At 41.1% G+C, this 13317-nt stretch overlaps 1 protein-coding gene across 2 annotated transcripts in view; it reads left to right on the plus strand.

Moving 5' to 3' along the window:
* meis1b (Meis homeobox 1 b) overlaps positions 1–13317 on the plus strand; it is a 107596-nt gene that overhangs the window by 49561 nt on the left and 44718 nt on the right. For both annotated transcript variants that reach the window (XM_008428865.2, XM_008428866.2), the window contains exon 8: positions 3095–3240. In XM_008428865.2, the coding sequence (XP_008427087.1) occupies positions 3095–3240 (146 nt within the window). The remainder of the gene's footprint in view (positions 1–3094; positions 3241–13317) is intronic.

A 13317-nucleotide genomic window follows, 5' to 3' on the forward strand; every position in this document is an offset into this window, starting at 1 on the left:
TACACAATATTATATATAATATTATTTAAGAAGCAACTTGTTAAAGCCCACAACATGAACAAGCAGGTCAGCAGCTAAGGCTAACAAGTAGCAGAGACTTTAGCCAAGCTGACCCGAGGAAGAGAAATGTCTGACTTGGACGTGATACTGCGAGAAATAAAAGGTTTTCGCCAAGAAAACAAAGGAAAGCGAGAGGCCATTAAAGAGGAGATTGTCAAGATAAATGCCAGGAAGGACAAAGTAGAAGGTAGGATTGTTGGAGCGAAAGGAAAAATTCAAACATAGTTCTCATGTGACGCATCACAGAAAGTCTGTGACCGACTTAGTCGTAACCCAAAATATAAGTGAGGCAGATGAGGAATTGCTTATTCTTTGTCTGTACAAGAAAAAAAGTCATGAATTATTTTGCAGTAATACTGTTTGAATGTGTAGCTCATCGTCTATAAAAGACGTTGTGATCCCAATGTGACCAGTCTGAGCTTGTCAAGCAAACCTAAAACAGGTCTGCATCTAGACTTCTATTAAACATTTAAAAACACATCAAATATACAGACCAAAAATATATTAACTTTGTTGATGCCCGAGGTTGCATCAATATTACCTGTACAATCTGTTTGTTTTTTCCTTTTACCTCCTTTTACTTTGATTTTGATACGTTGACTTAAGCACAATTACACTCATTAAACTGTGCATAAGTTTTACACTAAACATGTTTATTGTCCCAAATTATATACTACTTTGCGCTTTTATTCATAGAGTAACACAAGTATAACAAACTGTTATCAGTTGGTTATATAGTCAGACTGTTTTCCTCTGGTATCCGGTCTCTCACACACAATGACTGATGAAACCACTGGAAATATTTCTAAACAGCGAAACAGAGAGAAATGTGGAACACTGCAGGTGTTCAGTGACTTTAAATCATAACCTGTTCAGACCTTAATGTACCTTGCTAGAAAACGTTCTTCCTACTATTACATAGTTCTCATATGCCATAACACTTTCGGGAACTTTGTAGCAGCCATCTTGGTAGGCATTCGTAATCAACTCTCACAGCAGACAACAATAAACAAGCCACAAGCTTATTACCTTGTTCCAATCTAATTCATGAACAGTGTAAGTAGATTATTCCATTACCTTACCTTTTTGTAGGTTTCGAAGCCATGGTTCATCTATGCTTTACGCTGCACTTTCCTACCAAGATGGCGGTTCTCTGGTGCGGATCACTTCCGGTTCAGACTGTGTATTTTTACAGACATTAAAAACTCAAAAATAAAGAGTAAATTAATTAGAAGACGTCCTAAAGCCAATACATATTTATATTTGAATTGTAATGTGGTGAATTTTGGTAAATTGGCAAAGTGTAATGACCAGATGATTAATTCTCCATTGCTTTATCCATTGGTTGTGTTACATTAGCCTGAGCCAAGCACACGCTTGATCTTCATATGTGCATTATCAATGCGCAGTAGGTAGTATTTGCATCAATGCCAAGCCCGCTCATTTCTACCCCCACCCCCTCCCCTCATGCCATCACCTCCACTTCCACATGAGGTTCATTAGAAAGCCTTCAATATGTGTGCATATGTATCTCCTTCTGCCAGCACAGTCAGAGAGAGAGAGGGAGAGCTGGCCGAGAGTGTTGTTTCGTTTGGTTTGTTGAGAGGCTCTCTCTCCTAATGGCGTGTATAATTCAGGTGCCCTCCAGGCATGCTTTCAGGAATTCTTTTGCCTGAGGTAATGGGGAGCAAAGGCCCGGGTTTTAGGCCCTTGATTATTCCATTGATGTGGCAGACTGGAAAAAAGTCATCTCCAACCGGATTAGCGCCAACATCGCCATTAATTATCAATGAACCCGGATCTTGGGGGTGTTTTGGGGGATTTTTTTGCGAAGGTGCCGGGTGTTGCCCTATGGAGGTCGGTGAGCTGCCCTCAACTCTTGCCGCAGTGAAGAAACCGAGATGCTTTGGAAGTGCTTAGCGTGTAATCAATAAATAACAGAATCCAATTCTGTGACTGCTTCTGCGGTTTTTATTTTCCCTCCACATTCTCTCTTCCAGGGGTTGGGAGGCGTTGCGGGACAAACGTCGGGCTGTTTGGTGCCGGAATACCTCGGCGTGTGAGAGTGCCACTTGTTTACCTCACCTCATGTTTTTTTAATGGTTATCATCTTCATTCAGGGTGGCTCGCGTTTTTTTTGGAATAATGATAATAACAATTAGGCTTTTCATCACCACAGATGGGAAGAGCCACTTTCTCTCCAACCGGAGCTGTATGGAATCCGTACAGTAATTGGGCGTCTTTGAATGCAAGTGTGTGTGTTTGTTTGTGTTGAAGAGTTAATGTTGTGGAGAAAAGGCCCGTGGAGCACTTTTCCTTTCTCTTTCAATGCTCAGATACTTTGAGCTGTCTCACTGTATCCCCTTAGGTGAGGTTAACTGGCCTTAATAGAGTCTTATCGAAGCCCTACAGGTTGCTGTAAGCAGCCATGATGCTATTGTTATGAAAAGCAGCTAGCTTTGTTAGCGCTGTTTGCGCTTCCCATCTATTTTCCTTTCATTTCCCCCTCCCACATCCTCGCAACCTTGCCTTTTGTAGTGCCGTGTTACTCTTTCCACCCCAGGTAAAATGGCAGAATGCGCCGGGGCGACGCTTCAATAACTATTTTCCCCTCAGGATAATAAAGACTAAATCTCTCTGTCATTTTCAATTCTGCGCGGGCTTGGATGGGAGAGTGGGGAAATGCAACCTTACAAGTCCTTTGTGCTCCCCCTCTCCCCCCCCCTCTTTTCCTCACGAAAGGATGCAAGCGCTTACTGTGTTTTCAGGGATGGTGGGGGGAAAAATGAAAAGGCTGGGGTTTATTTATAAATGTATTAAAAAGTGAATGCATTTAGCGAGGTGCCATTCTCTGCCAGCCATTGTCGAAGGCTCCAAACCCCGTCCGACACAAAGAATCTCCAGAATTCCTTTTTTCTCCGAAATCACATTTATTCCCTTTGAACCCGAAAGATGCGGCAGCTGCAGGAAGCAAAACAAACTTCTCTGGCGTCTGATCGGAGATGTCTCTTCCTGTTTCCCCGTCATGTGACAGGTGACGGCCTGGACAACAGCGTGGCCTCGCCGAGCACGGGCGACGACGACGACCCGGACAAAGAGAAGAAACACAACAAGAAGAGAGGGATTTTTCCCAAGGTGGCCACCAACATCATGAGAGCGTGGCTCTTCCAACACCTAACGGTGAGTTCAGCCCAACAATATGTGTTTCACGTCACGTGTGATCCTCAACTCACCGCCAACAGCTACCTTCCCCAAGTCTTGCTAGCTCTGTGCTGCTAGTGTTTGGGCAGAAAGACTTTTGCACACCTGAAACACACACCATCCATTGTAAGGCGAGCACTTCAAAGACAGGAGACCCGTGTAATGTTGGAGAGAGTCTCTGATCATCTGCTGAAGCTGAACGTGGCAGAAGCAGAGCAGAAGCACCCCCGGCGAGTTTGTACAGATGGACCGAAGAACCTCGTTACATTAGTTAGCAAAATGCATGAGACGCCGCGAAAGGCCAGTGGCTTGGCTTTTGCTTTCCCTCAATTAGCAGGAAATCCACTCATCGTTTGAGACTGACACAAATAGTTTGGTGGAAGCTAATGTTATTTTGCGGGTGATAGAATTAGGCTTAGGTTTACAGGGAGATTTATTAGCTCAAAATAAGCTCCTCAGTGCTGTTTAGATGTGACGTTTGTTCCAGTAGCTTCTTGTCCAGAGTTTCATGGGCCGTAATGAAGCTCAGAGTTAATTTGTCTTACACTTAAAGTGATTATATGCTTTTTGTTTTATCACAGCGCATCTGCGGAAGGAATGTGTTCACTCCAGCTGACCAAGATTTAAAAATTAATGTCTGAATATAATATTTTCTTCAGACCTGATCATTATAAAAGCATTCGTTGCTTTAGGTAAACTGTTCGATTCTGTTCTTTTGTTTAGAGGCATACCTAGGCCTGTCACAAAACCAGTACATTTCGCTTGACAATAAATTATCCCAGATGTTATTGCGATAAAGAATAATATTGTTATTTTGACACCACTTTTAAACAATAGAAAGGTAATGCCATTATAAAGCAAGAACACACATTCTCAAAGCTCAATACATTCTATTGAATGTTTAACACTAGAGCTAAAATACATTTTAAATATCAAAAAACAGGTGGACCTTTCAGAAATTAGCAGATTTCTGATCAGGTTTTTGTCAAATTTGACCTCAATTACATACAATATTATGTTAATTTAAAAGAAAGAAAATGCTCAATAGAGTTTTTTTTTTTTAGAATCCTACATTAGCTATTAGCACAGCTAACATTACGAGTTATTTAATGAAAAATGATACAAAAGTACATAATTCCTCACCACCTCAGAAAAAACGTTCCTAAAATATATCCATGGAGAATAACTAGAGGCAGATGTCCCTCTTTGAACAAAATGATTTCAGCACTTTGGATGATTTATGTTGAGGGCCTTTACCTTTGCTCTGAGTTTTCCAAAAGGCTGCCGACATTTCCATACCCAACATGTTCCATGAAAGACAAAGGTCAAAATCACCGCTCAGCCTTCCTGTTATCTGCTTGCTCTTTCTGGTTCTCTCACAATCTGAGTGATTTGCAGACATGATTGGTAATGTCATGCTAAGCACAGTGTACTTTTACATAGCTAAATGTTCTGTTGTTTCAGCCTATTGTGCCAATATCTATTTTCGTAGGATTGTCGCTTATGGCATGAGTCATCTTCGCCAAACAGGAAGTACACCGCAACAGTCTGCAAGCACAGTTTGTTTTTAGATAGAGAGGTTTCGCCACAGACAAATCATTTGTTGCAAGATGTTTTATAACCTTACGAAACTACCGTAGATTATCTCTTACACAGTGCCCTGATGGAGTTGCATATCGATGCACCTCCTGTATGCTCTTCTTCTGTTAACATTTGTTGAAATGTGGCAGATTGTCTTTCCAGCAGCCACCCCTGTTGTAAATGAGAACTGCAGTAAGACATCAAAGCAACACTAATAATGTTTAGTGAGTTGATCGAATCCTGCTTAACAACTTTTTCAGATCGTTTTTGCATCCATATTTTATGCATCTTATAAAAGAAATTTGAAAAAATAAATGATATTTCCAATCAAATTCATCCTTTTAAAAAACGGCTAAAAGCAGTAAATCTGTTCTTCAAAGAACGTCGTACTGAAATATAACCTAGCCTTTAACAAAACTTTCAGTTTACATTAAGCCAAATTGCACTGGATTTCAAAGTTTAGGGCAAAGCAAATAGAGGAGCTGGAAAGTGTTTGGCCATTTAGAGGCTTTATTAACATTTCCTCTAAGCGCCGTTCCCAGGAAAGATGTCTTAGAAGTACTTTCCTAACTCTGCGTCACTTGCAATCTGCAGACCTCAGGAGTTTGTGGAGAACATGATACGGTTCGGCTGAGTGGCTCTCGGTTTTGGATTGCACAGGCCAAACGGGAGGATGCGGAAGATTGTGGATATTGCAGTCTTTAATGTCTGCGTACACCGGCATGTGACGTCAAACGTAGCATTTTTTTTACAAAAAAAAAATTTCTTTTATTTTTTTCAACCTCCCGCTCTCCATTTTGTGATCTCTAATCTCACACCCCAAACCCTTCAGGGTCATAGGGAGAGGGTGTTTGTAGCACACACACACTCCAACATACCTCCTGTGTCATTTTACACTCTGAATCAGGCTTATGAGGGGTTTCGACATCGTTGGATTTCAAACAGTTGGTAGGATATGAGCTTCAGGAGGAGAAGAGGGGGATAAGGGAGGATCCATGAAACTCTCCTTCTCACGAGCAAAAAGAGAGAGAGAGGAACCAAGCCGTGCACACGAGCTGGCAAACAATGGATATAACCGGTGAGCTACTTTACGGCACAAAACTGGAAGAAATCCGAAGAGCTACATCCATCTTTTGTGGCAGCGGCATAATTTCACCAAAAAAAACAAAAATCCAACTTTTATATCAAGTGCATTTATTTAGTAGTGGGGGGAAATCCCAGCTGTTTTTAACAAGGTCACAAAATGTAACTGAAGCTTTTCTTTATTTTATATTTCACCTTTTTTAAAGTTAATCAGAGCTTTATAGCGACTGTTTAAAAGCAAGCCAGGACTTTTTGTTCTCCTTTTATTATGGTTCTTTCAGCCACTGGGCTCCAGGCTAGACCCGTATTTATCTTACCAGCAAGCAGAGTGAGAATGATGACACATCTCTAACACTCAGTGGAGAAGTCAGAAGACAAGTCAAGCAAGTCGAGGCATCGTGGGGGTCACTGAGTCTCCATAGCAACCATTAATTCTACATGTTGTTTGGTAGTGATGCCAGAAAGAATTTACCAATTTACAATTTTCTGTAAATTGGTGGAGTTTGAGGAACTTTACAGAGAATTTAGCTGGAATTGTATGGGTTTGATCAGATGAGACAAAGATTGATGAGGTTAATGGATCTGATCTGAAACATCTGAAACTCCTTTTTTTTCCCCCATGATAAGTAAAAGTGGTGAAATTATTGGCTAGGTTTTCTAAGTGCTTCAGTAGCTGTGATTCCATTGACTGTAATATTGCTCTAATAGGAATGACAAAAATAAATTTGCTTAACGGAAACGCCAATTTCGGAAAAAATAATCCTCAGGTTTTTCTGCTAGGATTCGACGGTTTTTTGGCCCCATCAAAATTTGTGTTTTCTGCAAAACTGCAATGGAAACACGTTTTTTGCATCACTCGGGTACATGATGAACAACTGGATGTTACTACTGGCGGAAATGACAAATATAACAGGAAGTAGATGGCGAATCACATCGAGGCATGTTTTTAATGACTTATTGAGTCAACACGTGTGATTTTAGTTGCGTTTCTTGTTCATTAGCAGAACATTAAAGTTTTGTGAACATTTGCAATGGAAAGTAATTAGCTGTAATGGCAGCTAGCGTGAGATTAAAATTACATATTTATATCAAGGCTTTTTACATACATAGTTGGTCAGTATTGTAGATGCCAGGTGCCGGTCTCATCTGTTCACACTAATCATTCTTTGATGCTGCCATCATTTGAAATGACCTGTTGACCTTTTTAATCATGGCGTTTACCTGCAAATGCTGTGTATAAGCACATTATCCCCATAGAAGGCTTATGGTTGAGTCTGAAGTTTGACAGAATAGCTGAAAAAACAGCAAGAACTACAGTCGAAGTTTGGATCCCAAACTTCAGTGTATTATATGTTAGTCGCCCTCACAATTGGACCCTCAGGGGAGTTCCCATTGTATCGAAGCGGAAAGGGAAGGTGGGTGGCAAAATGGGGCTATGAGTGCACCGGCAGGGTAAGAGGTAGGTGGCATTTACACAGCTGTTCTTTCACTGTTGTGTTAAAGTTGCTCATTTTATCCACCATAGGTGTTTATCAGCCACTTTGCCAGGGAAAGGTAAAGATTGTTTCCCGCAACAACGCGGGGGGAAAAAAAAATCATTTAATTCCCAAGATTGCTGTTTTCCTCACGAGCTGCTCATCTGACTGGGAGAAAACACGCTTCCATTTGAGATTCGCTGCAGCAGTATTGAATTTGTGATGATGACAACGTTTGCAACTCTGAGTTCTTTCCAACACACCCAATGAGCTCATATGTTGTTGACAATGCTTGTGGGACGGGTTCAGCGCAAGAATTTGGCTGCGCTGACTTGGAGCGACTACAAAACATTAGCGTTAACCGCCTGTCACCGATGGCCAAGGCATGCAGTCTGCTGCCAGCTTGACATGCAGCTGTAAACCGGGTAGGAGGCCGTAATAAAAAAGAGAAAGAGGCCTTTTTCCCACTTGTCTGCTCATCACATAGTGATATTCCTTATTCTTTTTATAATACTTGTGTGGTAATTTCTGTACTTTCTCTTTTGCATTGATCGTTTTTATTGATAATATTTGTGTAGTTAAGTAATTTTATCCCTGTTTGGTTAATCTTTGTTTTTAGTAAGGCAAAAATTATTCATTGTCCAGGGACAACAGATGAAAAATAGCTTTTTGGCTAATTCTGACGCATTTACAAACATGTTAAAAGGGCAGTATTTTTAGGAGCTGTTATAAAGTTATTCTCTTATCAGAAACGTATCTGAAGTGTTGATGTGAACTTTTTTAATGCATGTTTGAGAAATAATGTCAACCATTTAGCTGTTCAAAATGCATGGGTGGACATAGCTTCACTTTCAGGACGGTTTGTTGCTGAAGTCAACTGAAGTTGACAGTTATTTGTGCTCTAAAATGACTATGTGCCTGGAAAACACGTAATACTGGCCCTTTAAATTAATTGGATTGACTGTCTGTGCACATCTAATCAGAGAAATCAACTTTTTTGTGATTCAGAGAGAATAGTTATATTCTATAGTAATATTGTTGGCAGTAATTTTGCACTTATTTAGCTAATATTTATATATTTACAATGTCAGAAGCTAGTCTTAAGAAATTCCACAGTCCCTCCTCCACACTGTGGGGTCTGGTTCCGTCCACCCCACCTAACCTGCGCCCTCCCCTCCACACAAATGGTATTTTCTTGTTTAATTTAACAAGAAATGAGTAGTAAATGAAAGCTCAGGCCTCAAATCCCCAACGCGCCCCGCGCTCTGCTCTCCACTCCCCTATGAAAAGGCAATTTGTGAAATTATGTGATAGAGTAATTAGATGGAATTCACCCCCGCCTGTGTGTGCTGCACACACCAACCATATTCCCATTTAGATTGCTGCCTCGCTCGGGTTCATGGAGGTGCACAGAAACGAGTGCGCGCATGTGTGTGTAGCAGTAAGCTTGGCATTTGAAGTGTCAGCATTGGTGTATTCGCACACTTTTATACACATTATCGCGAACACACTCACATCCTGGCTCTCCTCCCCTCTTATTTGTACACATATGCAGTGTAACGAGGGGCAGCCATGATCGCAGCTCATAAAAGAAGCCAACCCGCAAACCCTCAATGAGTTGCCTCTGCTTCCCCCCGTCACACCCCGCCTCCCGACTCCCTCCCCTCCTTTCCCTTAAAATGTGTAAAATGCGAAGAGGGAGAGAGCATGAAAAAAGATCCAACTGGAAGGCATAATCCGCCGTTAATACAATTAGAGGATAATTTAAATGCTAGTGTACGCAGATGTAGCCGAGCTGGGGGACCCCCCCCCCCCCAAACCCCTCTTTTATTTTTTTTTCTTCAACAAAGCAGCGTGTGCTTGTAGGGGGTGCAGGGGAGGCTGGGGGGTGTTGAGCAGAAACAGGTGTGAAAAGTGATATAATTCATTTCTGCACCGTTAGACGAGGCCAGAAGCCTAGTTGTTGTGAATGGATGTTGGGTTGGGGTTTATTGTATCGTTTATCATTTATTGTGATTAATTTCTCATCATAAGAATTTTGGTTATCGTTGTCATGATAAATTCTAATTAATGTTGTTTAAAAAGAAACCGGCCTGTATTGTAGGTAAAAAAAATTTTGAACATGCTTTTCTTCCTTGTAAATGTATAAAGTTTTTTCTTAGGAAAGCCAAAATAGTATCAGATTTGATAAGAATCTTTTGAGTAAAAATAAACAATAACACAAACTCCAAGCCAGCAACCTTAGAGAAAACCGCATGGATATCCCCCAGAGAGCTGCGGCAGATCCAATACTTGTCCTGAACCGGGTTCTGCTGAATGTGTCTTCCTGTTAGAATAGAATAACTGCTCCTCTCCACTGTCACCACATGCTTGCTCAAGAGGAGAGAACTGTCTTTTTACCAGTTGACAATATATGATCAATTGAAATTGACTTAATATAACAGTGAATGGATATAATTTGACTGTCTGATTGGAATAATTTGGACTGAACTGAACAGATATTAGTTCACTCAACATGTACTGTGAAGCACTTTGTGGCCCTCTGAGAAAATGCTCTACAAGTGCAAGCCAGAATATATTATTTGTGTATTGTTATGAATTGGCCTTGTTTGACTTGTGTGCTGCCTCAAGATGATATTTGTTGTGAATTAGCGCTTTATAAATAAACTGAATATGATGTATGACTGAAAGACAGCGGTGGTCTTGACAGTCTTGCCAGAAAGTAATCGTCCTGTCCTTGTCTGATTTCCTGGTTTTTGCAAAACGCGTTTGTACAATTCAGACTATATTGCATTAGCAGATGGCATGGAGTCCAGTCCAGCAGAAACTGAAGCTGGCTGGACCTTGAATCGGCTCTAGGTCAATCTGTCCCTTTGCCAATGTACATTTTGTACACATATAAACTGTCTGGATCAGTTTTTTTAACCTTCAGTATCTTTGTGAATTATGGGAATAGTCAAAAAATGCTCAAATCTCACACAGAAGTAAAGTTAATTATTTTCTGAGGGCTTTGCATGCCATACAAACAAATTATCTTACAATGGACTATGAGTGAATTATAGTTGCGATTAGTCATTTTTTTCATGCATACCAACTGTTTGGACACATGGTGGATATCAAACATTAAATCATGTATCTATGATGTAGCTCGTACAAAACGACCAAAGTACAAAGGTATGAAATGATGAAGGGTTGAAGAGAACAGTAGCCCATTGATTCTCATTGGTTGCTTGAGAAACTAATGAGATCTTCAAACCACACTGAGGCGATCAGAACTTTTTTTTATCTGCAGCATGTTGTTACTCTTTACTGAAAACACATTAGTTCCTGGAAGTTTGGAGAACATAAACCATATACTAGAGAATGTCCACTAAACAATGATTGTGGGTGAAAAAAAAGCTCTAAGGTCAGAGTTCACCGTTGCCTCAGACACCATTATTCTTGGGCTGTTTATTGCTGGAACCTGGATGTGTCAGCGTCCGGGTCAGCCAATGCTACCTGGGCGCATTGGCTGACCCGAGACAGTTCCTGAGAAAGTTTATCCCCTGGTTGTGTTTTCAAACCGAGATCAGAGGGTTACTCCTGCCCACTTTCATCTCTACTACTCAGTTGTACCGATAAGGAGGAACAAGGAACATGGAGAAATTCTGAAAAAGATACAATGCCTGAACCCAATCCAGAACAGTATTTTTTCCGACATTCTTGTCTTGTGATTGTTGTTTATCGTATCTATCCGCCTCAGTAATAAGGTTTCTCATAAAACATAATTGCAACTAAAAGTCAATGCCACAGGGACGCCTTGTTAATATCTTTTGAAGAGGCATCATTAAGCAAACTTGAAAGGAGAAACATCAGCTGACTATTTATGTGTTTTCATTCATTTATTCATAAAAGACAATGAAGTCACGACGTCCGTCTTGATACTGTACGGTAATTCGAAGGCTGGTGTCTCGGATTAAGGCCTAATTTAATCTAAGTGGCAGTCAGAAGCTTTGGCGCCACTGCATGATGATTTCAAAGAGGTCTTGACAGACGACAGAAAGGCAGATGGACGGATCTGCTGAAGGCCTGGCATGACACCGCGACAGAATGGAGAAACGAGCGCCTTTATTTGCTTTTAGAGACTTTATCTTCAGAAAGGAACCGGCCCAGGGCTGTGTGTTTGTGTGCATCTGCCGGTGAGGGTTTGCCGCTTGGTGTTTGTGCAAATGCTCATGCGATCGCCCGGGTGTGTTTGTGCGAGGGCGTTTGGAAGCAATAACTTGTCCGTACCGATCGCAGGAATGGTCGGTGTTAAAGAGGCGGCAGCTGAGTCAACCTGCCCACCCCCATTAACACATACACACAGGCACACACACACACATATTGTGCCCCAGCCCCCACATTACCCCACACCTTGTAATGAAAACATCATCAATTATCCGTCTTGACAGGCCCCAGGGACCTACGAACAGAAAGCTTTCTTTGGGGGGCTTCTTTTCTTGGAGTGACCCTCGCGGAAAAACACTCTGCGATTCTCCAACCCTTTTGTGAAAAACATTCACGCTTCCGTTGAAGTTTGTATCCAAACCTTAAGATTTTGCTTTGCCAACAGGCTCAAGATGGTAGAGTCCATTTGGTCAAGGTGTGGGGAACAGTGGGTGAGAGTGCCTTGTGTGGGGTTCAGAGGGAGGGTTTGGGGTGGGGTAGGCATAATGGTGTGGCTGGGGCTGAGGGAGGGCATCAGTCCTGACAGAGACTCCTGAAAGGCCATCTGTGTCGTGATTGATGGATGGAATGATGGATGGTTGAGTAGATGAGCAGATGGGTAGAGCCATACAGTAGGTGACAGAGCGACTCACACATGGCACAAGTGTTGGTTTCTGGAGATATTGGCTTTTATTAATGTCACTTTCTGGATACGTTTATAAGATCTTTTCTTCCATTCTGTAGTTTGTCTTTTTTAAATCGATGGGATGTAATACTTTTAGGTCTTCCGGGAGGTTTCATTCTCATCTTGTTTCAATCTAACAAGAATCAGTTTTTAGACTATTTCAAGTAGATCTTGCTTCTTTTGTTTCCAACTCTGACCTGCCAATTCAGATTTTGACTGATTTAGATTTTTTAAGGACTTTTATATGTAAAAGAAGGAAATGTGCTAGTGGTTGTTTAATAGATCTAGTCATTTGGAAACCAGCAGTAAATATTACAAGATTAGTTCTGTTAACTCGTGAAAGTATATCTCTGAAACTTTTATAAGATTTTTGTTGAACTCAAAAAAAGTGAATCAAGGTACATCCTGGTAGGGTTACCTTTTTTTTTTCTTGGTCTCATTTTTCTTGGCCTCATTGTACCTGGATACTTCTGCTGTTGTCTTTGACAATTAAATTTAAATATTTTTAAACAGACTTCCCAAAAATAGCTAGCAACATAAGCATGAAGCTCTTCAAAACAGAGTAAGATGAATATTAAATTGTTGTTTTAAATCCTTGATTATTTTATTGTTATTCCCGTTATCGCAACATTTCAAGTGACTTCATTGAGCAATACATAGGTGCAAGTTCGAGCCTTTTATAAAGTGACTCTACATTCCCCCCGAATGCTTGACTCCATTTTTTTCCTTTCAGTCTCTCCTCTGTGCTTCTTGTATCGTTTTACCCCACCATTTAAAAGCCCTCAAGGGCAGTTAACTTTTAATTCATGTCACCTTTGAACTCTTTCCTAGACGTCTGCCGCAGATCTGGAGCAAGAGCTTACACATTTGTGTATGTGCGTGTGTGTGTGTGTGTGCGCGCGCGTGTGTGTGAGCTGATCTGGCGTTAGTCAAGAAGTCGGTTTGTGTGTTTTCTTGAGAACGTGAGAACTTTACAGACCCTCAAGGTCGGTCAGTAGCGCTGGAAGGGATCAAGAGATCTAATGGCTCTCGAAGCTAAACAGA

Source organism: Poecilia reticulata, linkage group LG15 (assembly GCF_000633615.1).
Source record: "Poecilia reticulata strain Guanapo linkage group LG15, Guppy_female_1.0+MT, whole genome shotgun sequence".
Classification (NCBI taxonomy): Eukaryota; Metazoa; Chordata; class Actinopteri; order Cyprinodontiformes; family Poeciliidae; genus Poecilia; species Poecilia reticulata.